This window comes from Mustela erminea, chromosome 18 (genome assembly GCF_009829155.1).
Source record: "Mustela erminea isolate mMusErm1 chromosome 18, mMusErm1.Pri, whole genome shotgun sequence".
NCBI classification, from domain to species: Eukaryota; Metazoa; Chordata; class Mammalia; order Carnivora; family Mustelidae; genus Mustela; species Mustela erminea.
In genome coordinates, this window is record NC_045631.1 from 778,778 (window position 1) to 806,145 (window position 27,368).

Genomic DNA, 27,368 nt, shown 5'->3' on the forward strand with positions numbered 1-27,368 from the left:
ACGCCTGCCCCCAGGGCCTGCTCACCGGGAATGTCTGCGGCCAGGTTTAGGAAGTGCCAAGGCCGCAGCTTGCTGGCTGGGCTGCTGGCCTCCCGCCCTGGAATCCCAGGTGGGATTTGGGTATATTGCACACGTTCCCGCAGAGTTCAAGGCACTGAGGTCCTTTCCAAGCTGAGGCTAGGTCAGACCGTGGTCACGCCCCCGGACCTTGGCGGGGCGCTGATGGAGAGCCATCCCAGGGCCACCTCCCTCTCTCCTCGCCTCTGCTGCTAGGTGTCTCTCCCGCGCCAGGCTCTGGGTCGCCCGTCTTCTCTGATCTCCCTCTCCCCACCTCCCCGGCTGGCGTCTCGGCCCGGGGGTGTCTCCCTGGCGCTGCGCCCCCGCGTCCCCGCGCCCCTTCTCCCGGCCCGCGCGTCCGCGTCCCCGCCCGCACCGCAGGGCCGCCCCGCGTCTGCGCCCCCCGCGCGCTGCGGTGGTGGCCGGAGAGCGGCGGCCGCGGCCGGGCGGGGGTGCGGGCCCACGGGGGCGGCGTCGGGCGCTTTCCTCCGTCAGTCCCTCCCCGGAGGCGCGGGGGGCGGCGCGGCCGCCGCTCGGCGCCTTTAAGGCAGCGGGAGGGAGCGGCGAGGCGGTGGCTGCGGCGGCTGAGGCGCGCGGGGCGGGGGCGCGGGGCGCGGCGCGCGGAGTCCGCTCGGGGCCGGAGGCGGCTCGGCTGCCGGGGCCCGGCCGGGAGCGGCGAGGAGCGCGCGCGGCGCAGCCGGAGCCCGCCGCCCGGGACATGGCCCAGGCGGGCCGCGCAGGTGAGGGCGGGCGCCGGGAGGGCAGGGCCGGCGGCCGGGGGGAGGGACCCGCGCGGCGCAAGGAGGGGCCGCGGGCCCAGGTGAGCCCCCGCGCAGGTGGGCGGAGGTTCCGGGAGGGCCGTGCGCCCCGCGTCCTTCCTGCGCCCCCGGCACCTGGAGGAACGGCGCCGGCGCGGGTGGGGGCGGGTCTGCGGCGCCCGGGTCGGGGTCAGGCCGCCACCGCCCCCCCCCGCCAGGCCTCCACTGCCACCCGCACGGGCAGCCCAGGGCGCGGGGACCTCAGGGGCTGTCCGGTGGCCGCCGCTCCATCCCACGCCCCTAGCGCCAGCCAGGACGCGCCCCCCTGTCCTGCCCCTTGCTCTGAACAGGACGCGCCGATGCCCCCGCCCCCAGCTCAGTCAGGAGACCCAGATTCCTTCTTGGGAAGGAGGGGTGCTGGCGCTGCACCACCGGGGACCGTCCTATCCGTTTCCCCCACCCGACCCTGGAGGCAGAGCGTCAGGTGCGGGGGTCTGAAGGTGGAGTCTCTTCTGGGGTCCGGTGGGCTCTGCCCTCCCCCAGGCACCGGGTGCAGACCCGTGGTGTGAGGGAGTGGGCGTTAGTCATTCCTTCATTCATTCATTCGGACGGTTCATTCACCAGCATCCGCTGTGTGCCAGGCCCAGAGCCGGGCGCTGGGGAGCAGGAGTTGCACCACACTCTGGGCCCCGTGGTGGGGAGAGCCCCCAAGACTGGCCCCACCGTGTGGGCGACCGCCAGCCCGGTCTCAGCAGGCCGGGCTGGGGAGGCTGGCGTGTGTAAATGTTTCGAGAACTCACACCCAGCCTGTGACGTTAGCAGGTGCTGTGCCTTCCCTCGGGACACGGCATTGGTCTGGCATGAACCCCACCCCTTTCCCTGCAAGCCCTGACCGTGCCAGAACAAGTGTGAATTCACCCATATATACACTCAGTGTGAGCGCCTGGGCTCTGTGCAAATCCAGTGCCACCCCAGGAATGGTGCTCTGGACCTTGGGCTGGATCTAACCGCCCCCAACTGCCTGCACATGCTGGGCTTGTGACTTATGGCCCCCAAGGAGCCCTGCAGGGTGGGGCAGGCCAAGCGAGACCCAGCAAGCGTGCAGCACAGCTAAACACCCATTCCTCATGGAGGTGCTGCGGGAGGTACCAGGAGATGACGCGGGGCAGGCTGGAAAACGCTGTCTCCCTCCCTCCTGGCGCCGGGGTCCCTCCCCACACCCACTGTTCCCAGAGGGCAAGGCAGGGTGTGTGTCCCACCCACCACCCCCGCTCCGTGTGTGCGTGTGTGCGTGTGCGTGCACAGCCCTGCACAGATCACCTGCTGGGGCAGGGCCATGATGACAGCAGCCAGCCCTCTGCCTGAACTGTGTTCTCGGCACTGTGCACAGTGATCCCGGAGGGGGAAATGCTTCTCTCCCCCTCCTAAGGCATCGGAAACAGAGGGTCTGGGCAGAGCCTCCTCTGAAGGAGGAAGTAAGGGACTGTCTCCATCATGGCCCCGTCAGTGGCCCCCACAGCCTGGGGTGCCGTTTGGCCCCTGCGGTGGCCCGTGGTCCTTTGGGTCCCAGGCTGACGGCGGCAGGTGAGGCACTGCCTGGCCCAGAGCGGCTGGACCTCGCACCGCTCTAACATCTTGTCTTCTCGGCGTCCGTTCTGTGCCCGGCCCTTCCCTGCGGGGAGCCTGGACGCCCTCCTCCGTGGGTCCCAGCACCCAGGCCCCTCACTCCTGTACTCAGCTGCCCCTCCCAGGAGCCGCTGGGACTGACCCAGTAAGAGGGGTCGATGCCTGCTTTGCTCGGTCCTTCTGGGCTGCTTTGCATTTTGCAAATGTCCCTTCTGCTCTTCAGGCTCTAAGCCTACTGACCTGAAAACGGCTCTCGGTGGCGCGTGCACGGGAGCCACACCAGCAAAGCCGGAACAGAATAGATTGGCCAGCTTTAGAACAGAGACGGCCTCACAGATGGGGGCCCACAGCCCTCTCGCCGCAGCTAGAGAAACTGGGGTGCAAGGGGGGTCGTAACACAGAGAGGTGTTGATGCTCACGACCGTCCACGGTGGATGGGCAGACTGATGGTTAGAAATGATCAGGCCACCCTGGGGGGTGACACTGGAACCAAGGAAGGCTGAAGGTTGCAGGGGGAAGCTGTGGGAGGCCGGCCTGTGAGTCAGGATGTATTCTGTGACCTGTGAGATGTTCCCTCTGAAAACTGGCCAAAGGGCTGCCTAATGAGGGAAGAGGCAGGGGTTTGGGTCCCAGAGTCACCATAGCGCATGACTCTGGGATTATCATATCGTGGGCTAGTGAATGGTGTTTTTGGGCTCGTGCAGTGTGCAGCCTGAGCAGCTAGCTATGTCAGACAGGCGCTGACGGGAAGCAGTAAAAGGACTTTCACTTTGCCAGGAGATCCCAGGTGCAGGAAAGCATGTTGGGAGTTTCCTGAAGGGATTGGGTAAGTTAGAGTGTTGATTCCAAACAGGTTGTTACCAGTTCCGGGTCTCTCGGGAGACTTCAGTAACCCAGGCCAGAGCTGTTGTGGTACCCTGCATCTAGTCTTGAGAGAGAAGGGGAGGGCCTGGGGGAGCTCTAGGTCTGGTGGACAAGGAGGGGCCAAGCCTTCTGGCGGGGATGGTCATCTGCACCCCAGGGCTACCTGTGGGTGGTGGAACAGAACAGGAGGCCCAAGACAGTGAAGGCGGGCGGTAGTAGGAGTTATGCCTTAGAGGCTGGTGAATTTGGATGGGAAGATGGCGAGGGGCAGGCCTGGGGTTGGGGAGGGGCTGGTTGGAGGGAGAGGTGGTTGTGGAGGGGTTGGGGAGGGGTGTTGGGGGACTGGAAAGAGCTCAGGACGGAGAGCAGCATGGAGGATGGGGCCCGGTGGCAGGTTGGGAGTTTCGGCAGCCCCTCTGCCCCGGGGGAGAGGCAGGTGAGGTCCGGGCTGGCTCTGTGGGGAAGGGTTGCTTCCTGCCCCTGCCCACCTCCCCTCAGGCACCCCCCTTCCCCACCCAGTGCCCCAGCAGTTTGGGACCTCTTCTCAGCAGGGCAGGGCCTTGGGCTGGAGGAACCAGTTTATTAGCTCCCAGGGGCTGGCCCTGCTCCGAGGGGAGGGGCCTGCGGGGCCTGGGCCGGGTTGGGCAGGGGACTCGTCCTCTCCCGAGGAGGGACCAGACTCGCAGCACTTTGGGGAGCACTTTGTTGGAGCCACTGTCAGCGGCAGAGCTGGTGAGCCGGGTAGGTGCCTACCGGAGATGCTTTGCTGCCTCTCAGCCTGGGCTGCGCGAGCTGCTGGGTCCCTGAGTCTTGTCTCATACCTGTGGCCTTGGGCCCCGGAGCCCTTGTATTAGCGGGAGGCCCCGTCTACCTGGCCGGTTGTTTGGGAGTCTTCAGTGGGACCTGGAGTGTGAGCATTTGGCTAGACCCCCCTTGCAGGGGCCGGATCTGCATCCCACTGGCCAGAGGGTGTGACGCCAGCTTACAGACCCGTTTGCAGGAAACTGAGGCCCAGAGGGCATGGGGCCCTCTCCTGAGGTCGGTGTCTTCAAGAACGGGGATGTGAACGCTCGTGGGGAGTGGGGTGTTCTGGTGGATTCTGGCTGGGGGTCTGGAGGCACCGTGGTTGAGATGTCACTGGCCTCCCACCTGCTGGCTGGACAGCGTCTCTCCGGTAAGGCTCCGTGTCACTCCCATTTTATGGATGAGGAAACGGAGCCCTGGGAGGGTGAAGTGTCTCATTCTAGAACCCTGTGAAGTCAGAGGCTGGGCTGGAAGTAGGACTGGGGGCTGGTTGGGGCTTAACCTTGACCTGCCCTCCTGGGCCTCAGTTTCCTCAAGGGTGGGGGGTTGGGGAAGGCCAGGGAGAGTCTCAGGAACCAGGACTGGCTCTAAAGTTGCTGCGGCTTTAACACTGGTCTTTCTTCTTTCTCAGCCCATCCCTACGGCCCTGTCCTCTGGGTGGGGGAGGGGGGTCTCCTCTCTGCTCTCCTGCCCCCCCAGGGACCCCAGAGGGGTTGTGGGGGATGGGCCCAGCACAGACAGCCCACGTGCCCTGGGGGTCACCAGATCTGCAGCCAGGCGGGGAAGGGGGTGGCCAACTCGCCCCCCCCACCCCAGGGCCTGGTGTGGGAGGGGGCCTGGAGCACATCACCAGTGAGCCTGGAAACCACGAGATCCCAGCACCCCCCCCCCCCGCCCTCAAATTCTCTCTACTCCCGGGGCTTTAAAATCCTTGTTTTCTAAAGAGAAAGAAAATGCTAAGTTGCACCCCCCCCCCCCCCCCCCCCCGTGCAAAGGAATGGAGCCTCCGTGAGTCACTCCGGAGGTAAATGCCACCTCCAGGGCCGCCCGCCCAGCTGTGCGGGCCCCAGTCCTCATGGGGGGCCGCGTGTGGGTGGGGGGCGTCTCCTGCCTGTCAGCGGCTCGGGCTGGAGTTGGGTCCCTGCTGCGCCCCCTCCACCCCCCCCACCTCCAGGCTGTCCCCAGGGTGGTGCTTGTGAGGCTCGCTCTGAGGCTGGGGGTGGCCCGTCTGTGGGACACGTTCATGCCCTGGGGTGGGGGAGGTTTTGTGGCCGTGGGAAGTGGGGTCAGCCTGTGTGGCCAGGGCTGGCGGCGGCAGGCGCTGCTGCGTCAGACCCCAGAAACCGGGTGCCTGGCCCGCAAGCTGCTGTCGCAGCTTCTTGGCCCGGCTCGTCCCCAGGCCGGTGAGCAGCGGAGCCCGGGCCCGACCCTCCAGGGGTGGGTGACCTGGGGAGTCCGGAGCCCGCGCTCCCTGGAGAGGGTCACCCGCGTGTTTGCAGACTGGTGTGGGGGAGGCCAGCGAGGAGGCGCTCCCCTTCCCAGATGGCCGTTGCTCTGCAGGGGAGGGAGGTTGCTGTCTTTGGAAGCAAAGATGGAAACCCATCAGGCTGTGTCTGGGAGCAGCCTCTTCCCAGTGGCCTGCAGCTGAGCTGGTCACCTCCCTCACAGCTCCTGCTCAGGGACAGCCCGCCGGGTGCAAGACTCGGGGTGTGGAGAAGCCGCGGCCACCCATCCCTGCTCGCACACCCCTGACCGTCCCCCAACCGCTCCACAGCATGTCGCTCCCCTGTCCTCCTCCTCAATGCCTCTGCCTGGCCATGGCCTGAGGCTTCCTTCTCCTGTCCCCACCCACATCCCTCCCCTGGGAGTCTGGTCCTGGCTGAGCAACTCTGGAGTCATCCCTGGTGGTAAAAAAGAGCTATTTTCGGCCTTCCCGTTACTGCCCAGGACGTGTGGGGTGTCTCTGCCTTGCTGTCGCTCTGTTCCCGGGAATCTGGAGGAGCGCCGAGAGCCTCGCACAGCCCCAACTCTGGGGTCCTGGCCCCGCAGCGTCGGGGGCTGTGAATCAGCCCCAGGTGGGGAGCCTGCAGGGCAGGAGGTGGCCTGGGGTCCCCTGCCCTCTCTGGAGCAGCCTTGGAGTGGCAGGTGGTAAGGAGGCCCACGCAGGGTCACCTTGGCCCTCGCTGCTCCCCGACTGCCAAAGGTGGCCTCTGGGGCTCTTGCCACAGTGCAGGCCGGCTCCTGGGGCTTCCTCCTCTGCGGCTTCCTCCTCAGGCTCTGTCCCCCACCCCCCACAGGGGCTCAGGGGCATGACTGGCAGGGGGCCTCAGTCCCCACCGCTCTCATGAGCGGCCTGTAGGCGGCGGAGCCCTCTGCGGCGCTGTGTGAGCTCCCATTCGCGGGAGGACAACGCCTTCTCCTCGTGGAGCAGGAGTCTGGGGGACGGACTGCCGGGCCCTCGGAGCTTTGCTCCCAGCAGCTCCGACTCTTGCAGAGCCAGGCAGGCAGGGCCGATGGAAATGCCGTAGGTAGCCAAAGAGATTAATCACCGGTTCTCTCCTAAAGACGCGAACTAGCGGGCGTTGCAGCGGCATGTTCACGAGCTACCAGAAGACAGATAGTTTCAGAGTAACTGGTTGAGCCAGATGTGTCCTGTGGGGACCCTGGGGTCCTGATCCACCTCCAGCCCACGTCTGGGGACAGGGCTGGGACAGTGGACAGGCCAGCTGCAGGTTGGGGCCACGGCCCTTCCTCGCTGGCCTCCCGGGCCATGCAGGCCCCCGGCAGCTGTGGGAGGCACTGCCCGGGAGTCTATGTTGGCAGAGGCCGAGCCCCTCTGTTGTGCCCGGGGCCAGTATGGCCAGGGTCAGGTGGAAGACGGCGGCTGGCACTGGTGCCCAATTTGCAGCTGGGTCTGCCATGGGGCCATGGCCACGGGTACCAAGCAACGGGGATGGGCGCCGTGGCCTGCTGTGTGCCAGGGCCGTGCCTCCGTCTGGGCCACTGCTCCAGGTGTGGGCTATGGATGGTCTCGTGTCCACTCTGCAGCCTGGAGCCCACGCCCGGACTCGTGGGGCCACCTGGTCCCCCAGGAGCTGGATTGGATTCCTTCCGGTCATCCAGGACTTGGGCTCCGGGTGCCGAGAGCCCCAGCAGACAGGCCCTCCCAGGGCTCCCCGCATGTCCCTGAAACAGCCCAGCCCATATGCTCATCAGTGGCGCATACAGCGGTTTGGGAAGAGTTAGGACTTGTTTCCATAGCAACCAACCCCCAACCTGCATCGGTCTCCTTCAGCGGCTTCTCTGGCCTCTCGTCCCGCCCTGGTGGCACCCGTGAGGGCTGAGCGTGGGCAGGTCGGCCCTGGACGAGTCTGCTTCCCGGACCTGTTGTGACCCAGAGAGGGGGGTGAAGACAGGTGCATGGGATGCTTCCCTGAGAGGGCCACCCCTGAGTTCTCTCCTGCAGGGATCCGTGCCCAGCAGAATGAGAGCTTCCTTGGTGCTCAGTCCTGGAGGGTTCCCACCAAGGGTGTGCCCCAGGGAACCCACTGCCCAGTGGGGCAGGCAGGCCTGGACCCAGGCTGCAGATGGGTGCTCTGATGGCCCAGGAGAAGGACGTCAGGGGCGCACAGAGGAGGCAGGCTCCAGACTCCCTCAGGGCGGGAGGGCTCTGCACTGACCCCCAGCACAGGTGGGAATGAGGGGAGGGTGGGGACCCAGGGAGCGTGGCCCGGGGCCTCCCAGAGGCCATGTGCGGCAGGAGCCCAGAAATCCTGGCCTTGTGATGCTCAGAGTCTGGGGGACGGGGCGCTGTGCCCGTGAGGGGCAGGGGCCCCATGGGGTCTGTGTGCACAGACGCCGGCAGAGTCGGGCGTGGTGCTAAGCCTGTTATGGACGCTTATTCCTGCAGTCCTCACAGCGGCCGCTCTGAGTGCTGTTACTGCCCCCACGTCCAAAATGGGAAACTGAGGCACAGCGTGGTTAGCAGCAGTTACTAATGCCCGGCGGACGGCTGAGAGGCAGGCCTGGGATCTGAACCAGCCTCCGGGGGCGGGTGAGTGGGACGGTGGTCCACATCATGCTCGACTGAGGCGGGAGGCCAGGCTCCGGGGCCGGGGCCAGACCCGCACGTCTCACTCCAGGTCCTGCATGTGGACTCGTGGGAGCCCAGGCCAGAGCAGCGGGGCGGGATTCCGAGTGTTGTGAGACCACGGCGTGCGTGTGTGCATGCGTGCGTGACGGACGTGGAGGCACGGGGGACACGGGGCCTAAGGGAGCCCCAGCAGAGCACTCGCTGCCCCCAGGTGCACGTGGTTCGCAGGCAGCGTCCCTGCCGTGGCTTCGCATCCAGCCGCGGGCTGGCCCAGTGCCGGACGGCCCTGCCCAGCCACTCAGAGTCGCTGGAGCCCCCGGAGGCAGCTGGCAGGGGCTGCTTCAACCCCAGCGCCATGTGGCCGTCACCGCAGACGCCGGAGGCCTCTCTGTGCTCTGATGAGCCAGACTTCCCGTTCCGGAGGAGAAGCGTCTCAATCCAGCATCCACAGTCATGGTCTGACTGCGCTGACCTGTGTCTGTCCTCCGTTCCACCTTGCCCACCCTGTACACCCTGCCCCTAAGGCTCAGCTGGGCCCCCTCCCCAGGAAGGCCTCCAGGCCCTCCAGCCTGCAGGGCGTCTGCCTGCGGGACACGCTGCCCACACTGTGGGGGTGTGGAACTGGCCTTCAGCCCTGTGGCTGGGCTGCCCCTCGTTTGTCCTGGGCTCTTGCGAAGCTGCATCCCAGGGGCACGGACCAATCCAGGTTGGCTCGGCCCTAACTCCTTCCCCCAGGGTGCAGTCCGGCCCGCGGCCTGGCCCCAGAGGGGTCGGCCGATGCCTTCCCCCTCGGGTGGGGCTCCTGAGCTCAGCATGGTGTCTCCTCTCCGGTGGCCTCCTGTCCGCAGGTTGGGGCCGCTTTGGGGGTTCCTTGGCACAGGGCCGAGCATCCCTGATGGCTCCTGTCCACGTGTCCCTCCGTTGCCGTGTCCCTGGGCCAGCCCAGTTGGGGAAGACAAACTGGTGTGTGTGGCTGGTGATAGGAGCCCGTGCTGGGGAGGCCCAGGCCTGGTCAAAAGACTATCCTGGGTGGCAGGAGAGAGCTCAGAGCCTGCTGGGGGTCAGGGCCTCACGGGAGCAAGGGATCCTCAGCATCCCTCTGGACCGCGAGGCTGGCTTTCCCCCTTTCTCTTTGGTCCCAATTTAGAGCTCTAAGTAAGTGTGTTGGAGGAGGTGGGACAGGAGGAGAGTCTGCTGGAGGATGTCAGGGGGGCTTGGAGGACGTGGATGGGTCTGTGGCCGTGGGGGGCTGCCGGGAAGCCCCCGTGAGCCCTGGCTACACCTCAGTCCTGCCGCTGGTGGGGGGCCAGGGCACTGGACCCAACAGTGGGCAGTCTGGGCTGAATTCCCGAGGACAGGGTTGGAGCTACGATGCCCATCTCGCAGGCGACAGAAGTGAGGCCCCACGAGCTCCGTGAGCTTCTGTCCCGGGTCCGTAAATGGTAGCAGGAGCCCGGGTTGGTGTCGCTCCATGGCCACGTGGTAACGTTTCTGCTGACTGTCCACCCCTGCTGGCAAGCCGGTGTGCATGAGGCACAGAGGCGGGGAGGGCATTCTGTGGGAGCGCGTGTGCTTGGCGTGTCTTTCGGACAGGGTCGGGAAGGGTGGCCTCGGGAGGATGGCCGCCTCCCAGGAGGGCAGGTGCACGTGGAGATGTCCACATGGACACGAGGATACCCAGACGCTGACTCGCAGAGCCGGAGGGCCGGTTGGATGGGTCCCGCTTCCCACGCCGCCTCGGTCACTGACGGGCTTTGTGGCCTCGAGCAAACAGCTGTCCACACCCTCGGCTGTGGGGCGGGTCACGTGCACTCCCTCCGCCTGTGCACCCTACACGCGTGTGTGCAGGACACACATGTATACATGCTCGGTGTGTCCGGCTCCTTCTCAGGGACCGACGCATCTGTAGGAAGGTCTCACACCCTCGTCCCGCTGCTTCCCTGCAGCCGCTCCCCCCGCCCCGGGACCCCGCGAAGCCCAGCCCGTCACACCTGTTGTCAGCGTGGCAGTGACCTAGAGGGATGGTGGCCCAAAGGGAAGGATGTGGGAGGCGCCGGTGTGTGGCCTACAGATCCCAGAGCCTCTGCCCTTCAAGCTTAGGTACTGGACAGACTGGGGTGAAGCTTCCGCTAAGCCCGCTGCCCCGCCCGACCCACGGGGACCAAACAGCAGGGACAGTGGGACCGTCCTGGCCGTCCAGGCTTCACCTCGTGGACCAGAATGGGTGTGCGCAGCGAGGCACATCTGCGTGTTAGTCTAGTGTGTATGCTGCTGACCGGGAACGCGTGTGCATGAAGGTGAACTCGGCAGGACGTTTAAATGACTGTGCTTTCTGTGTCTCAAGCCTCTCTGCAGACATTCGGTTTCTACTCAAGCGCTTCTTTTCGTGGGTTTGGTTTTTTTGGTGCAGGTTATAAATGGTTTTGTTTCTTAAGTGTCTAACTCCGGCTCCTCCTGACAGCCCAGGGTGCGGCTGGCTTCATGTGTCGGCCTCGTACCCGGCAACTGTGCTGTTCCAGGGGCGTTTCCGGTGGGTTTTTTCGATTCTGTGGAGGTTTTGTTTCTGTGTAGACATGATGCCGTCTGAGCATCAAGGCGGCTTGGGTTTTTCCTTTCAAATCCGTATCCCTTTGGTTTCTTCTCCCTGTCTTGCCGCAGCTGCTGGAGCACCCCCCCCCCCCAACACACACACACACTGGTGCAACCTCTCAGGAAAGACAGAGTCTGTGAGCAGGGACTGGCTGCCCAGCCTGCCACGCGGCCCTCAGGGATGGGCAAGCATCGAGAGCTTAGAGAGTCCCCGCGGGGCATGTGGGTGCCCCTCGCTGGGACTCCGGGCTTCAGAACGCACCTCCCAGCATGCTTCTGGCCTGGCTCCCAGCATGGTGCTCAGGCTGGGGTGCGTTTGGGAGTGAGTGGTGGGTGAGGCTACAGCGACAGGCAGGGGCAGGGTCCCTGGGCCCATGGGGCTGGTCTCGCCCTTCAGGAACAGTTTGTGATGTGGGATCTGGGCGTATGGCAGGGAGCAGTGCCAGCTTCCTGCAGGGGTGCGGAGCACGGAGGGGACAGGGCTGCCGTGGGCTCCCTGGGGCTGTCACAGTGCCCACGCCTGGCTCCCGTAGCCAGGGCTGGGGCAGCACCCACCTCCCCCTTGCTCACTGGCGTGTGTGCCAGACGGGCTCCTCCGACGTCAGTCAGAATGGAAAAGGGACATTCGCCGTCAGGTTCCTCAATGTGCAGATGAGGAAACTGAGGCAGGGATCTTCTATAAGAAGACGGGTCTCTCTAGACACATGACGTGTGACGTGCTGGCCAGGGCTGGTGCCCTGGGAGGACCAGCCCTGAGTGCAGGGTGATTTCACTGTCTCCCCTAGTCTCTAAGACGCCGTAGTCCCTACTGGTGACCAGACCTCTCCAGTCATGTGGTCGGTGACTGCGCATTCCGCGTGTCTCCTGTGCGACGTGCCATGGATTACTGGGGCTTCTGCTGCAGGGGAGGAAGCATGATTAGTAAACCTATAAGGACGTTTGCTGAAAGAAAAGCCTCGAGTGTTTCCCAAAGGGCCCATGTGCGAGCGGGTCTGTGCTGTCCGAGCCTGAGTTGCTCCAGTGCCCGCCGGAGCTGGGATATGCACTCTCGGGCCACGCGGTCCGGTTTTAAAGATGTAAAGGTGTGAGGAAACACGCCTCTTCGAATGGGTAGAATAGGTTGACTCGGGAATCGAATCACTCAGCCGTGTAGAAGCCACGTCTCCCAGCCTCCTCCTGTCAGAGCTGCTCCGCAGGAACCTTTGCCGGCCTCTTGGGCGTGTCCTCCCCGATGCAGTGACGTGGCTGAACATAAATTTGTACCATGATCTCTGCCGCGGATGCTCGCTCTGGGCTCATGAGTGCCGTGATGCGTCGCTCGAGGGGGACACCCTCCCCAGCAGGTGTAAGCTGTCCTCACCTTACAGCTGGGGAAACTGAGGCACAGGGGCTGTGGAGGGGCTCAACTACCCTCCCACAGCTTCTCGGGGCCTCAGTGACTGTGGATCCAGGCCGTCCCTCCTCAGACCTGAGCGTTTAACCAACACGCCGCCCGAATCCGTGTGCAGACACAGGCGTGTTTTCCAAACTGGCCCAAAGGAACACACTGTCCCTGCCCTTCCTGCCTCTCTCCCTCCTGGCCGTACCTGTGGGTGTCCTCCACCGGGACCACTGCACTGTTCCGTCCTGTCCCCACGCGGACGTCGGACACCTTCGAGGCTCCGGTGCTGCCGGACACGATGGTTAAGCTGCTCCCTGATGACCCTCAGGAAAGTGACTGGGCAGGTTTCTCCCGACACCTTCATGGTTTCAGTGTGGACGGTCCCCGCTCTTCATGGGTCTGGGGACGAGTGGAGGGTGTGAGCGCCCGGGTGCCTGTGGAGGGAGCTCAGAGAGGGGCTCCAGGGCAGCCCGGCGCGGGTGGGCGAAGGAGAAGGCCACATCCCGTGTGTGTCCTCACTGCCCCGGAGGGCCGCCGGCACCCATCGGGCCTCGTGTGGACCCAGAGGCTGCAGCTCTGGGCCTTCCGTGAGGCGGACGCTGCACCTGCCTCCGTTCACATCCTCTGAGCCCGGGGCCGATGGCCGTTCATACCTTCCGGGGCAAACCAAGGCCGTGGCGTGGAAACGGGGCCTCAGGGTTCTAAGCAGGGCAGGGCTCAGGCCCAGGCCCCCTCCTGACAGGGGCTTGCGTGTCTAGGCTGCACGCGTGGTGTGGGCGTCGGCCTCCCCACCCCCGTCACGCTCCTACCACTGGGCACGGCCAGAAGCAGGCGGCCTGTGGGAAGACGCGGACACGACCGGCCGTGACTTTCGGGGCCTCTGTACCCTGCTCCGCTGACCTTGGTGTCCCATTTTGAGCAGGTGGTGGGGCCTTCGAGAGGCCATCGTGAACAGATCCCCCTTCCCGCGGGAGTGACCCCGCGCCCTCGCTGCACGGCCATGCGAGTCGTGATGTGCCCGGCGACCGTGGCGGCGTGCCTTGACCGACTCCGGTCTGTTTGGGGCCCACTCGCGCCTGCCTCACCGCAGCACGGTGGAGGGGGTCGGGGGCCCAACACAAGCCGCGTGTCTGGCCGGCTTGGCGAGGGGCGGGGCTGTTGGCGGCCGTCGGTCTGGGGGCACAGGTCTGCCTGCCACACGCTGGAGGCGCTCTCAGGCCGGGCTAACGGGAGTGTTCCCTCTGGCAGGTGGCCCTCCCCCGGGCGGCGGTGCCCCCTGGCACCTGAGAAACGTGCTCTGCGACTCCGTGGAAAGCTCGGACGATGAATTCTTTGATGCCAGAGGTAAGTGGACGCTGTCGTCCCGTCGTTGGCTGGATGACTGTTCTAGAAGCCCTGGGAAGGGGCTCCCTGTGGGGGTTAGTGTCTCTCCCTCCTTGGACACCACGTCCCACATTTCAGAGGTACCCGATCTGTGAGTCCCCGGCAGGGGCTCTGCCTTTACTCTTCCACCCTCTGGGTCTCCTTGGGTGCCGTGCAAGGCACTCACCGGGCTGCAGAGGCCATGGGCTGTGGCACTGCCCTCCTCGGGCCTGTGGTTCGGTAGGGAGGCCAAACCCAGCAGTGACCCTGGGGAAGGCACACTCCTGAGGGGGAAGGATGCCGCGAGTGAAACGCACCACACGTTCCATGGTGACGTGGGTCCCTAATGGACGTGGGATGGGGAGCCTGTGGTGTCCTCTCCACGGTGACAAGGGACGAGGGCAAGGAGCCTTCCAGACACAGGAAGTGGCAGGTGGGCAGTGAAGTCTGTCCAGAATTCCCGAGGGTCCCCGTGGTCGCGCTTGCCAGGCCCGTGTGCAGGTGGACGAGAAGCCCTGGAGGCCTCCTCCTGCCCCCGGAGCACCTGGTCCTCACCGGCTGGCTGGGCCCCACCCAGGAAGGGCACCCTATGTGGGGGGTCAGCTCACTCCTGGGACGGCTGGCTTTGAAATGCCTGGCAAAATGTCTGAAAGACAGACTGTGTGTTTGGGACACTCAGGGCACACGGGACACTCAGGGCACCGGGACATGTGGGGCACTTGGGACGTGATCTCAGCCTTGCCATTGATCGTCTCCCAGCCTCAGTTTCCCTGTGCCCTCCATAACTCCAGAAATGGGGAATGCCCGGTTCCAGTGCCTTCCAGCTGGGCAGGGGGAGGCTTGGCCTTGAGGCCACTCCCGAAACAGCCCCCTTGGGACTCGTTTGCTGTCCCCACTGGTGTCTGTCTGGAGGCGCTGCCGGGGCCGCGTCTCCGTAGCAGCTAGCTTCAGTGTGACAACAAGCATCGCTACTCTGATGCTTAGAACATCTGTTTCAAATACTTGGCAGTTCATCGGGGCTGGGGTTCCTAGAGCATGGGGATGGCCTGTGCTGGGAGCACTGTGGTGTGGTTTGGTGGGCGGGTCAGGCCTGCTCACCTGCTTCCCCTCTGAGGGTCCCACCTTCCACCCTGCCCGCTGTGCCTCCCGCCACACCTGTTCTCCCTGTGACCTCCCCTCCCCCAGCCGCGGGTCCGCCCTGTCCCCCTCCTCTGCCCTTGGCTCCTGGGAGCCCCGTTATCTGCTCCCCACTGCCTAGCACCCCAGCCCTTAGCCACAGGAGCCGCCCCACAGGCTGTGTAGACCCCCTTACTTCTGGGCTGCCCCCTACCCTCCTCCTGGTGCTCCGTGTCTTCCCCCATCAAGGCCTCTGGAGGGTCCCAGACTCAAGTGAGCAGTCAGGGGTGAAGCTGTCCTCCGCTGCCTGAGCCGAGTCAGGCCCCACTGGCAGCTCTCAGCCTCGGGGCCAGGCCGTGGGGGTCCAGGACTCGAGGGTCCCCTCCCTGGCCCTGTTCTCCTGCTGTCCCCTCCTCTAGCAGGGCCCTGCATCCTCCAGCCGTCGGGAAGCTCCTGGGTGGGGTGCTTGTCCAAGCAGGCCCCTGCAACGTTACATCCTCCTCCTCAGTGTTCTGATGGGGAAGATGGGGAAGCTGAGGCCACATCAGAGGTGGGGTGGCGGGGCTGGAACCCTGAAGCTCAGTGTGGGGGGGTCAGGTCCCTTTCTCTGACTTAGTACCGAGGTTGGACCTTCTTCCGTCCTCCAGCCTGTAGGCCTGAACAGGGTTTCCCTGGTGGGGCGGGAGCCCCTCGCTCTGGTAGTGCAGGGGAGAGGGTTGGGCTCCGGGTGCAGGGCTTGGCTGTGTGTGAGGGGTGCGAGGCATTGGGGGCAGGAGAGTGGAGCAGGCTGGGCACCCAGCACCCCCTGGGCAGAAGGCCAGCTCCCTGGGCACTGTGGGCTGGGTGCTGGGGTCCAGATTCTTGACCCAGAAGAGGTTCCTCCCTCCTGTCAGTCACAGGAGATGTGGGGGCTGCAGACCAGTCTGGAGGGCTGGGGTGCAGAGCGAGGGCAAAGCCAGGGGGTGGCGGGAGAGTCCATGGCTCAACCTCATGTCAGAGCTGGGGGCCTGCAAGGTCTTTGAGTTCAACACTGCTACCCCAGTCTCCAGGCTGGGACACTGAGGCCAGAGGACTGGGAAGCTTGCTCAGGGTCGCTCAAGGTCACTCAAGGAGTTGGGCAGAGCAGGGGCTAGAATCCGCCTACCCATCCCCTCTTTCCGTGTTTACTGAGTACCTGCACGTCGGGGAGCGGGCGCTGCCCTCGCATAGGGCACACGGGGCGCATGGGCACTGTCCCAGCCCTTGCCGAGCCTGCTGATCGGTGGTGGTGGGCGGGAAGACCGCGGAGAGCAGGTGAGCCACACTGACAGCTGCCGAAAATAAAATAAGGAAGGAAACAACCAAGACCACAGTGTGAGGCTGCCACAAGCCCACGGGAACCAAAGCATGGTGCTGCCACGAGACCGCGGGGAACTACGGCACAGCTTTGTCTGGGCTTCCTGTGGGTGCACAGCCTCAGGCGGGAGGGAAGGTAGTGGACAGGACAGTGCAAGCCACTTGGATAGAGATTGGGCCGGTGACTGGCCCGTGTCTGACCCCAGGCAAGTCTCTGGGGCCCATCATGTTGCACATGGAAGGGGTGGGGTCGTTTGTCTCAGGGACGAGTGGGACGCTATGCCTTGGTGGGCAGGGGACCAAGGGGTCTCACAGAATCAAACCACAGGGGAACTCTTGACCCCTGTCCTCTCATTAAGGCTGAGAGAGGAGGAGTGGGTGCCACAGAGCTGCCCCGAGGTATCCGAGATGGGCTGTGTGGGGATCCCGTGATGGCTGTGGTGGGGGGCAGGCTGGACCGCAGTACATAGCGCCAGGGGAAGGTGTGCAGTCCTGAACCCAGAGGCCCCAGGGCAGGGCTCTCCTCGGTCCTGAGAGATCGGTGTCTGATGCAGGGGTGACAGGTGGTGTTAGGCCAGTGATCATGGAAGGGGACACGTCCTCAGCTCAGTGGGCTTGAGGTGGATCCTCCCTGTGCAGAGCAAGGAGTCTCGCTGCTCTGAGATCCTGTGGCCCCGGGGTGGGAGGACACAGAGGCCGTGAGTAAAAGGCAAGGACCCAGCTCGCATCAGGGTCCGAGTCCGTCCAGGGTCTGGGCTGGGCAGGGACGGGAGCTCCATGGGGGAGAGGTCGGTGCAAAAACCTTCCCCCAGAGTCTCTTGGGGTGATGGTCAGCATGCGGAGCGCAGCCTCCAGCCAAAATGCAGAATCGGTAACCAGAGCACGCGTCTAGCCAGCGCTTCGTGGCCTCCGTGCGCCCTGCCGAGAGGCACTTACCGCAGCGAAGGGACATGGAGCGGACAGAGCGGCCATGGGCTCCGGGTGTGCGTGTGCGTGCGTGTGCGTGTCCTCTCGGGGAAGAGCCCACTGTTGCTAGAGTGAACCCCCCAGGCTGAGAGCTGAGAGCGGGCAGAGGGGAGACCCAGGGAGGGGAGAGTGTGGGCGAGGGCGGCTGGGGTCAGCGAGTGTGAGAAGCTGTGGAAGGTTCCTGAAAGCAGAGTGGGGGGGTGTGGCTCCCCAGGACTGAACCAGGGTGTTGAGAGAGATCCAGTGGGAGAGGAAGAACAGTAAGAGCCCAGTGGGGATAGGGAGGTCCTGAGCCCAGAGAGCCGGGCAGCAGGAGCTCGAGCACGTGGCCAGAGCGAGGCCTGCCCTGGTGGTGTGGGACGGTGTGGCAGGGACTGCTGCAGCCTGAGAGGAGTGGGGGGGCTGGGGGTATGGGTGAGAATGGCCAACCACAAGCGCAGGGACGTGGCGCAAGTCTGTGAGGATGCCGCACTTCTTGGAAAGAGAGACCAAGGGGCTGTGGGCCAGGAGAGGAGGGGGCTCTGCTGAGCCCTGGGGGTCCCCGGGACGCTGACCACCTCAAACACACACACCCCATGGGGCTCTGTGCTGTCATCTTCATGGGCGGTTCTCCAGGCCCGCACCTGTCCTGTGGTCGTCATGCCCATGGACACCTTGCCTTCCTGACCTCATCTAACCTCAGGGCAACCCGATGCCACGATGTGGTTTCATAGTGAGAAATACTGAGGTTCGTAAACACACGTTACCATTCAAGGTCCGAGAGCCCGCAGATGGTGCACCCAAGGTTGAAGAGAGCCTGTCGAACCCCAGAGCTCAGCTTTTAAGCCCTTGGCGGTCCTGCTTCCCCAAGGGTTGTACTCCCTGACATCTTCTGACCACACGTGGGCCCCTGGAGCTTCGCAGGTGCAGGACATCCTCTCCTGTCCTCGGGGTGGCTTGCTGGGAAGGGCTGTCAAACCAGAGCCCAGCAGAAGAGACACGAGGACAGGAACAGCTGGAGGACACGTGGGGCAGAGTGTGGACTGGAATCCGGCCGGGGTGTGCCCAGAATACAGCGCTGCATGCCAGCGTAGAGGTGTGCCAGCGGGGAGCAGGCCGCCTGTGGGGAGCGGTCAGGGCGTACGTGTGGCGCCTGGCTGGGGGGCTGGGCAGATGACTCAGGGTGTCCAGGCCAGGCCGTCGGGATCGGAGGGCTCTCAGAACGGTGCATCTGGGTTCAAATCCCGGTTCTGGCTGGTGGCCTCCGGCAAGGTCCTGAATTGCTCTGTGCGAAGCTTTCCTCGTCTATAAAATGGAAATGGTGCCGATCATTACCTTTCTTGATGCGTCACGAGGGCAGAGTAAGGGGATGTCGTGAAGCGTGTGTGACCATCTCCGTGCGGAGCCGGCACCCGGTGACATGGGTGAATCCCTCCAGGTGCACTCTGGAGGCAGGAGCAGGTGTCCTGGCTGCAGGTGGGGTCGGGGAGCGCCAGCGCGGTCAGGACCATGGACAGCTCCCCGGCGCTATCTGGCTCCTGTCTCCTGCTCTGGGTTGTCCTGACCCATTGGATTCTCCTCACGGACCCGCTAAACCTGTGAGAAGGGGTGCGGCGCCCTTGGCAGGAAGGCTCGTCCCTTTCACAGCCGGGCTTGCGGACGCCTGTGGGATCGGTCTGGAGGACGTGCCCTGCTCTGGGATGGGGGGCTGCACCAGACGGGTGTGCAGCTGACATGGGGCCCGGGGACCGGCGCTCAGTGTGGTTGGGGAACGTGGCCCCACTGACTCCCTCGGTGTTGTCTCTGAGCCCTTCTGGGGAAGAGCGGGGATAGAGACGGGGTTGAGGGGGACGTTGGAGAGGACGGAGGCATTACTGGGTTCACAAGTGTGACATGAAAGCCAAGGGGTCATTACAGATCAAGGCCTGCTCGGATGTCTCCTGCCCTCCCAGGTACACCGGAGCTGGTCCTGCCCCCCTCAAACCCAAGTGCCGGCGGCAGCACCTCTCACGCGCGAGACTGTACTGTCTTTATCAACCAGCACCCCATGCCCTGAGACCTTTGCCCCATTGCCTCCTTGAACCCTCACGGCAGGTCTGTGTGTTGGGGGGACGTGCCGCACCCATTTTTCTGATGTAAAAACTGAGGCTCGGAGAAGCCAATAACCTACCCAAGGAAAAACTGAGCAAAGGGCATGGCCTTCCTCTTCCTTGCAAACACGTTTCCTTTCAGGAAACACCGCTCTTGGTGGCAGGGAGCAGAGACAGATGGGGCTTTCAGCCTCCCTCATGACCGTCCCCTCGTCCCTTTCTTTGCCGCAGCCTGTGGGGGCCCCATAGGGTGCAGCAGCCATGCCTGCCCATGGCGGGAGCTTCCAGGAAGTGTCGTAGCTGTCCACGAGCGCAGACCCCTCAGGTAGCGGAAGTCTGCGTCCACGGGTAGGTCACCTGGACGCAGCCCGCGTGCTCATGCCCGCCTCTGCTTCTGCCCACAGAGGAGGTGGCCGAAGGGAAGAGTGCCCTCCTCATCGGGATGAGCCAGTGGAACTCCAATGACTTGGCGGAGCAGATGGAGACCATGGGGAAGCTGGACGAGCGTCCGGGTGAGCCTCTGCTTCTGGGGCCGGGGCGTGTGCACGCACGTGCCACAGGGGCCGGGGCGTGGGTGACAGCGGCGAGAGCTCGGGTCTCTCTGGGCACCTCCCCGAATGCTGTGGCCTGTGGGAGCCCCCGTGGGCTCTCGTGCGGGGCTTTCTGTGCCGGGCGGCCGAGCTTCCCTTGTCCGTGGGATGACCTCCCCCGGGGGCATGCGTTCCTGAGGGCAGGGGCGGGGGTGATCTCCGGGGTCGGCAGAACAGGTGAAGCCAGGGAGGCGGGTGGAGAGCCTCTGGGAAGGACCCGGAAGGGGAGCAGGGTGGGCCGCACCTGCTGCGGGCCAAGTGGTTGAGGAAGGAGTGTGCGGCTGGGTTGGCCCACGGGGCTTTTCATGGAGGCGCCCATCAGCAGAGCAGCCCGTCCTCCTAGGCGTCCTGCCCATTTGGCCGTTTCACATCCCCGAGAGTTTGCTGAGCACCTACTGCATACAAGCACTTGGCAGACGGAACCCTGGGGCCCACCTGGGGCCACCGCTTGGGACGGTGATACAGGACAAGACAAGATGTAAGGGTTCAAGCTTGGGCGGAGGGTCGCTGGGCACTGGGGAGAGAGGGGGCAAGGAAGGTTCCCGAGGACGGAGCTACGGAGCCAGGCTTCGAGGGGCGGGTGGAGCAGGTCGCTTAGTGGGAAGGCCGCGTCATCAGAGCCTGGGTTGGATGAAGGCCACTCAGGAAGCAGGGCCAGATCTAGAACCACCCTGCGTCAAGGGGGCTGGCCTCTGGGCGTGTTGCCCCCAGGCTAGTCCTTCCTGTCCCCCCTCCCCCAGCCCAGAGAGGACCTCTTCCTCATTTCCCGGCCCTGTCATTCCTCACACACGGGCTGGGCCAGGCTGTCCCCTCTGGAGGTGTCCTGTGAGATGGTCCCGGCCCAGCCCGAGAGGACGGCCGTCTTGGTGGCAGCCGGCTCAGTGCTGGTGTCTTGCCTGGAGCCACTTCCCTCGAGCCCATCCCCTGTGCCCTGGGCTTGGGGCACTCACCGTGCCAAAGCTGTGCTGTGAGATGGACGCACAGGGACGGATGGGTGTTCATCCTACAGATGGCGAACCCCAGGCTTACAGACGATGTGTTCTGCCCGAGGTCCTGGGAGCTGGTGCGGCACCACGCTCAACCCCTCTCCCTTGTATCCTCGTTGCCAGCTGGATGGAGGTGGGCTTTGGGGCCTCTGCAGAGTAGTCAGGTCTTAAAGAAACTGGGCTGTTCCCAGGAAGGGCAGGCTCCAGTTTGGTCCCCAGGGCCTGTCCAGAGGCAATGCCCCAGTTGTCACAGCCGTGCGTTTGCAGAAGGACCCTTGGCCTGCCCTTGCCTTCACCACGAAGCCTGGAGGGGCCCAGAAGGGGTCCCAGGTTCCAGCTGCTTCCTGGGACAGTGCTCAGTCATTATAAGACAAGCCCAGCCTTGCACTCACGGCCCATCTGGCCAACCTCTTCCCATCCCCTCCCCCCGACTCCTCCTGTGCAAGCTGGGAGGGGCAGGAGCAGCAGCCAGGGCTGGGGGTGCTGGAGGGCAAGGGAGGGAGAGCCTCAGGCGCTCTCCGTGGTCTGGGCATGAACTTGGCTCTGCAGGCAGGCAAACTCTGGGTACCTTTGGCACCTCCCTTTCTTTGTGGGCAGAGCAGGGCTAGTGCTGGTGTTGGGGGAGCTTAAGTGAGTCAGGACTTGCCAAGTGCGTTCTGTACCAGGTCATCCGCTTCGGGGACCAGTACATTCCGGCAAGCACCTGACGGGCTGCACTGGGTCAGAACCACGATGCTGATACTATTTCCTCCCCGTGGGTGGGGGGAGCAGGGCGGGCAGGGAAGGGTGAGGAGGGGAAACCACTGTGTCTGCAGCCCCTGGGGACTCAGGGTGTGACTCGTTCACAGAGCAGAACACACGCATTCATCTCATTGGCCGCCCATCCATCCGCCACGACACAGGCCGCTCCTGTGCTCAGTGAGGGTACAGCCCCCTGGAGCCGAGGAGGAGCGGGGGTCCTGGCGACAGTCACCCGTGCAGGAGGGCACTGAGCGCCGGGGCCTCAGGAGGGAGGCCCGGGCATGACTCTGGGCAGCAGAAGCCCCCGACGCGTCAGGAGAATTCTGCCCTGGAGACCAGCCTGGGTGGTCGCCGCCGCCCTCCATGGTGACCCCATGTCCATCTCCAGCTGCGACTTCTTCCCTGGGCTACAGACTCAGCTGTGGGCTAGCTGCCTGCGTGTTAGCTCTGCCTGGATGCCTGAGGCCGTTTCACGTTCCCCGTGTTCCTGACGGCCTGTGAGGTGTGACGTAACCACGTACACACGTGCACATACATGTACAACATATGATGCACAACACGATACAGTGTATACTAGGTACGTAGGTGCAGCACGTAATGGGACATGACAGGCACTTTGTACACACAAAACACGCAACACGGAGTACAATGTATCGGGTCTCTATTCGGCACTTGTTTAAGTTACTATATGGCGCGTTGTATATGTTACATTGTATACATCTGTGCATATTGATGTACACACACGCACACACGCGTGTTTTCTTTTTATTATTTTTCAGGGGTTTCTTTCTCTGTTTCCCCTTCCACACTTACCTTAGAGACGTTCCAGACCTGGGTCTCCCCTTGCCCTTCCTGTTCCTATTTCTTGGTCCTTGCTGGGCTCTGGAAATGTTCCTCGCTCCAACCCCATCGGTAGCTCCCCAGTTCTGTCTTCTCTAGCCATCGCCCTTCCTCTGCTCAGCTCTTCTAGGGTTTTTTTGTTTTGGGTTTTTTTTTTCTTTTTGCTTTTTCTTTCTTTCTTTCTTTCTTTTTAAACAATCATCTTTTCATTTTCGTGCACTGTGGTTTTTTTCCGTAACAATCTGGTATTTATCCGTGGGTGCCACAGACTCATTCTTTGCTCTGCAAGGTCTCTTTCTTCCTGTTCTTTGACATGTCAGAGTCCCCTGGTGGGTTAGAAGTGGATGGAAATAGACCACACGCACTTCAGCGTGGGCTAATTAACCAAAGATCCCTCAGCGAGATTATGACATGGAACGGGAGCGAGCTTGAGTCCAGTGATCTCAGGAAGCACAGTGCTGCCATTAACATTGTCCAAGGAAGGTAGGTCCTGCCGAGTTCTTTTACAAACTGAGACACAATTCGCATACCATATAACCCACCCTCATAAAGTGCACAATTCAGTGCTTTCTGTACAGTTTGTACATTCATGACCCTGAGTAGCCACCACTACCTAGTTCCTGAACATCTCATCAGCCCAAGAAGAAATCCCATACCTACCAGCAGCCACTCCCCATTTTTCTCTCCTCAAAACCCTGGGATTTTGTATGCATAGACTCCAACAGTATGTGGCCTTTTGAATTTGCTGTCTGCCTTGACATCGTGATTCTGAGACTCGGCCCTGCTGTGGCATGGCCAGAACATCATTCCATTTTATGGCTGAATGATAGTCCCACATATGGTTCATCCATTCATCAACTGGTGGACATTCGGGTGGTTTCCTTTTTTTTTTACTGTTATAAGTAATTCTACTGTAAGTATTCAAGTATGGGTTTTTGTGGGGGACACTCCCAGGACTGGGAGTGCTAGGCTGCCCCATGTTCCCTTCCTACCAGTGTTGTACCAGAGTTCAGACAAGCCACATTCTTTTCAGCACTTGTCTTTGTTGCTCGATTATAGCTTCACCAGTGGGTACGACATGGCATATGATTATGGATTGGATTTGCATTTCCCTAATGACCGATGATGATAAACATATGTTTATGTGCTTTTTGGTTATTGTTTATCTTCTTTGAAGAAAGTCTGTTCAAATCCTTTGCCCATTTAAAATCAGATTGTTTTTCTCTTGTTGAGTTATAAGTGTTCTTTATATATTGTGGATACTAGACCCTTATCAGTTATATGATTTACAGATACTTTCTTCCATGCTGTGGCTGTCTTTTCACTTTCTTGATAATACCCTTTAGAGTGCAAATTTTTAACAGTCAGATGAAACCCATTTTATGTACTTTCACTTTTATTATTTCTGTGTTCAAGGCCATATCTAAGAAACCATCAACTAATACAAAGTCATGAAGATTTACCCTTAAGAGTCTTATAGTTTTAGCTCTTCCATTTAGGTCTGATTCACTTTGAGTTCATTTTTATATAGAGTGTGAGGTAGGGGTTCAACTTCATTGTTTTGCTGGTGGGTTACCAGTGGTACTGGAACCATTTATTGGAAAGACAATTCTTGAATTGTCTTGGCATCCTTGTCAAAAGTCAGTTGATGAGAAACATAGGGATTTACATTTGGGCTCTCAATTCTATTCCAATGATACGTGTGTATCCTTAGGCCTGCACCACACCATCTTGATAACTGTGCCCTTGTAGTTAGTTTGAAATCAGGATCCATGTGCTTTGCTCTGTTTTGCAAGGTTTTTTTTTTTTTTTTTTTTTTTTGGCTATTCTGTATTCCTTGTATTTCCTTGTGAATTTTAGAATTGGCTTCTCAATTTCTGCAAAAAACCCAGCTGGGATTTTAATAGGGGTTGTGTTGAATCTGTAGATCGATTTGGGGTGTATCACCATTTCAACAATTTCAGTCTTTCAATCCATGAACATGGGATGTCTTTCTGTTCATTTAGGTCTTCTTTAATTTCTTTCAGTGACATTTTGTTATTTTCAGGGTACAAGTTTTGCACTTGTTTTGCTAAATTTACTCCAAAGTATTCTATTCTTTTTGGTGCTATTGTAACTGGATTATTTTCTTCATTTCATTCATGGATTATTTGCAAGTATATAGAAATGCAATTGATTTTTGTATATAATCTTGTATCCTATCCTGCAACTTTGCTGAAATCATTTATTAGGTTTATTTTGGGGTAAGGATTCCTTAGGATGTTCTATACGCAAGATCATGTCATCTCCAAACAGGTAGTTTTACTTCTTCCTTTCCAGCCTGGATGCATTTTATTTCCCTTTCTTGCCTGAATTCTCTGGCTAAATTCCCCAGTGTAATACTGAATAGCAATGGTGGGAGCTGGCATCTTGTCTTGTTCCCGATCATCGGTGGAGTTTTCAGTCTTCTGCTGTTAAATATAATGTTAGCTGGGCTTTTCCTGTAGTTGTCATTTGCTTGGTCGAGGCAGTTCCCTTCTATTCTGGGTTATATCAGGGATTTTTCTCATGAAAGGGTGTTGTGTTTTGCCAAGTGCTTCTTCTGCCTCTATTGAGATGATCCTGTGGGTTTTGTCCTGTTTTCTGTTACTGTGATTGACTTTCATGTAGGGAACAGCCCTGTGTCCCTGAGCCCTGTGTCTCACTCGGTCCTTGCCATGTTTCTATCTTTTATGTTCAGAGACTGCATATGTCTTTCTGAATAATTTATACTAACAGTCTGTGAGCTCTCACTTAAGGTGCTGCTTACAGTCTTGTTTTAGGGACAAACTGAATGTCATCAGGCAACATTCTTATTGTCAGGAGGGAGGCAGGCACTGCCCAGTTGTCCCAACCACCTTCTCTGTCTTCCCTTTCCCAGAGAGCTGTTTTATTTACCCCATGATTCCTCCCAAACTCTGGCTTATGTCCTGTGTCTAATAATGTGGTTCTCAAAGAGTGTTCCCTGGACCCGTAGCATCAGCATCACTTGGACACCTGTCAGAGATGTGAATTTTGGAGCTCCCTCCCAGACTCACTGAATCTGTGTTTTAAGTGCCCTTTAGGTCCTGGTGGTGATGGCTCGACTCTGAGGTCCTGCTGACTGGCTAAGGGGTCTGCAGATCCATTTTCTTGGGCTCACCTCCCTCTGTCACTGAGTTTGGCGTCTTGCTTCCATGCTTTTGGTCTTCCTGTGATACTGGGTGACACTGTGTACCCAACTCCGTAGTCAGACTCCCCCCGCCAGCCTGTCACTGGCTGCCGGGATGTGTCTGTTTATTGCAAACAGCTGTGCTCTGATTATCGGAGAGGGTAGCACATGCTGCTGGATGACATGAGCTTCTGGTTTATTCTTCTTGGTATTTTTAGCTTCCCAGGGTGTCCTGTTCTCAGACACTCAGCCCTTCCCACACCTGAGAGCAGATGCCTCTGCTCGGTCAATACAGGCAGGTGTTGGGAGGAGGCCCACATGGTTGGAAAAGCTTCTTTTGCTCCTGGGTTTTCCATCGAGGAGACTGCTTTCCCCCGAGCTGCCCCTCCTTTGGCCACAGCCTTCCTTCCTCTGCAGGATGCAAATTATGGCTTCCCCTCTCCTCACTGGCAGTATGGCTGTGTGACCTTGGCGGTCCTACAAAGCTCCACGCTGAGGGTCTCTCACTTGATTTTATGCTCTGCTGTTGCCATCTTCAAACTCTTAGTACTTCTGAACATGGTCCCCACCTTTTCTTTGTGCACAGGCTCTGCACATGCCATTGCCAGCCCTGCCTCCCCTGACCTGTTCCCTCTGCTCTCCACCTCCCAGGGGTGCCATACAGTGTCCGCTCTGCCAAGGACACCCCCTTCTTATTTTATAGTACCACTAAAGACCAATTCCTCAGAAAATATTTGGTGTCATTTTGGGGCAGGAGAAAAAGCCTGGGTCCTGTTGTGAGTTTACCATCTGCATTCAGCTCTACTGTGCTGTAAACCCAGGACTTCCTTCTGCAGGGAGACCGGCACGGGGATTTCCATTATCTGAGGAGTGAAGGGTAAATACCTCAGCCAGGCATGGAGGTCCTCCTTCCCACAATTGTCGTCGTCTGGGGAGCGTGAGCTCACCATTGCCGTAGGAATCAGACAGCCGTGGACAGCTTGACCAGGGAGCCACACTCTTACATGTGTAGGAAAGGAGTGAGGCCTGAGACGGCGAGACCGACTCAGAGACAGCATCCCGCGGTGGAGGGCATCGGGGTTGGAGTGGGCGCAGCAGGTGCCCAGGGGCTGCTTTCCAGAGAGGCTGGCTTGCCAGGCTCAGACCGCGAGGAAGGGGAGCCACTGTGGGCCCATGAGCCGTGAGCGGTCTGGGCAGAGCGTGTGTCCTGGTATGAGTCTAGTGTCGGGAGGCAGAGAGCTCAGGGGACGACGGCAGTGTGCCCCATGGGGTGTGCAGGTGGGCCCCCCCCCCCCCCGCCTGTGGACCGGGGCTTCCCCTCCTGAGGGCGTATGATTTGAAGGAAGTCATTGAAAATGCACAGAGAGCTTCAACCCTTGCGATGTTGGTTGTGGCCATGAGTACGACGGTGGGGTATGCATCTTCCCTCCAGCACAGTTCTTCTCAAGTCGGCCGTGGGCTGTCCCCTCCGCAGAACACTCTTCACGGGGCCTTGGGGGGGATGTTTGCGGGTGTCCTCACTTGGCTGGGGATCGTTTATGTGTGAACGAAAGTGTATCTTGTGCGTGGCTGTCATCTGCGATGCGTTCCGGAGCCCACTGGCCGCGAGGGGTTCATCTGACTTCCAGGACTGCGGAGAGCGGCTTTTCTGGGGTCGGGGGGCGAGTTCTGTCGTCCACGGAACTCAGTGGAGTCCGCCCGTAGGGGCATGCGCGGCTGAGAAGCAGCGTGCCAGGCACGGGGACAGCAGTGGACAGCACAGATGCCCCTTCCACTGTGGGGCCCAAGTCTCAGAGGCAGACCCCACAGGACTCGGGCCCCGACTGTGTGAGGATGGGGGTGGGGAGGGCTGGCCGTCCCTCCGGCTGGGGGCAAAGGGGGTGCCTTGGCTGAGGCAGGACTTGGGGAGGGGGCGGTCCCAGGATGGCCACTGTGGTGGCCCAGGGCATCCAGAGCTAATGCAGGGGGGAGGCAGGAGCGGACGTGGGTGCGGAGCTAGGAGAGGGCCCGTGGTGGTCTGCA

The 27,368-nt window shown here is 61.2% G+C and overlaps 1 protein-coding gene across 2 annotated transcripts in view; it reads left to right on the forward strand.

The window, feature by feature from the left end:
* Positions 1-585: 585 nt before the first annotated feature.
* Positions 586-27,368, forward strand: part of PITPNM3 (PITPNM family member 3) — a 58,783-nt gene continuing 32,000 nt past the window's right edge. The window contains exons 1-3 of one of the 2 annotated variants that reach the window (XM_032321660.1): positions 586-797; positions 13,421-13,516; positions 19,425-19,532. In XM_032321660.1, coding sequence (XP_032177551.1) covers positions 776-797; positions 13,421-13,516; positions 19,425-19,532 — 226 coding nt within the window. In that variant the 5' untranslated portion in view covers positions 586-775. The remainder of the gene's footprint in view (positions 798-13,420; positions 13,517-19,424; positions 19,533-27,368) is intronic. The other variant, XM_032321659.1, reaches the window with a different exon arrangement.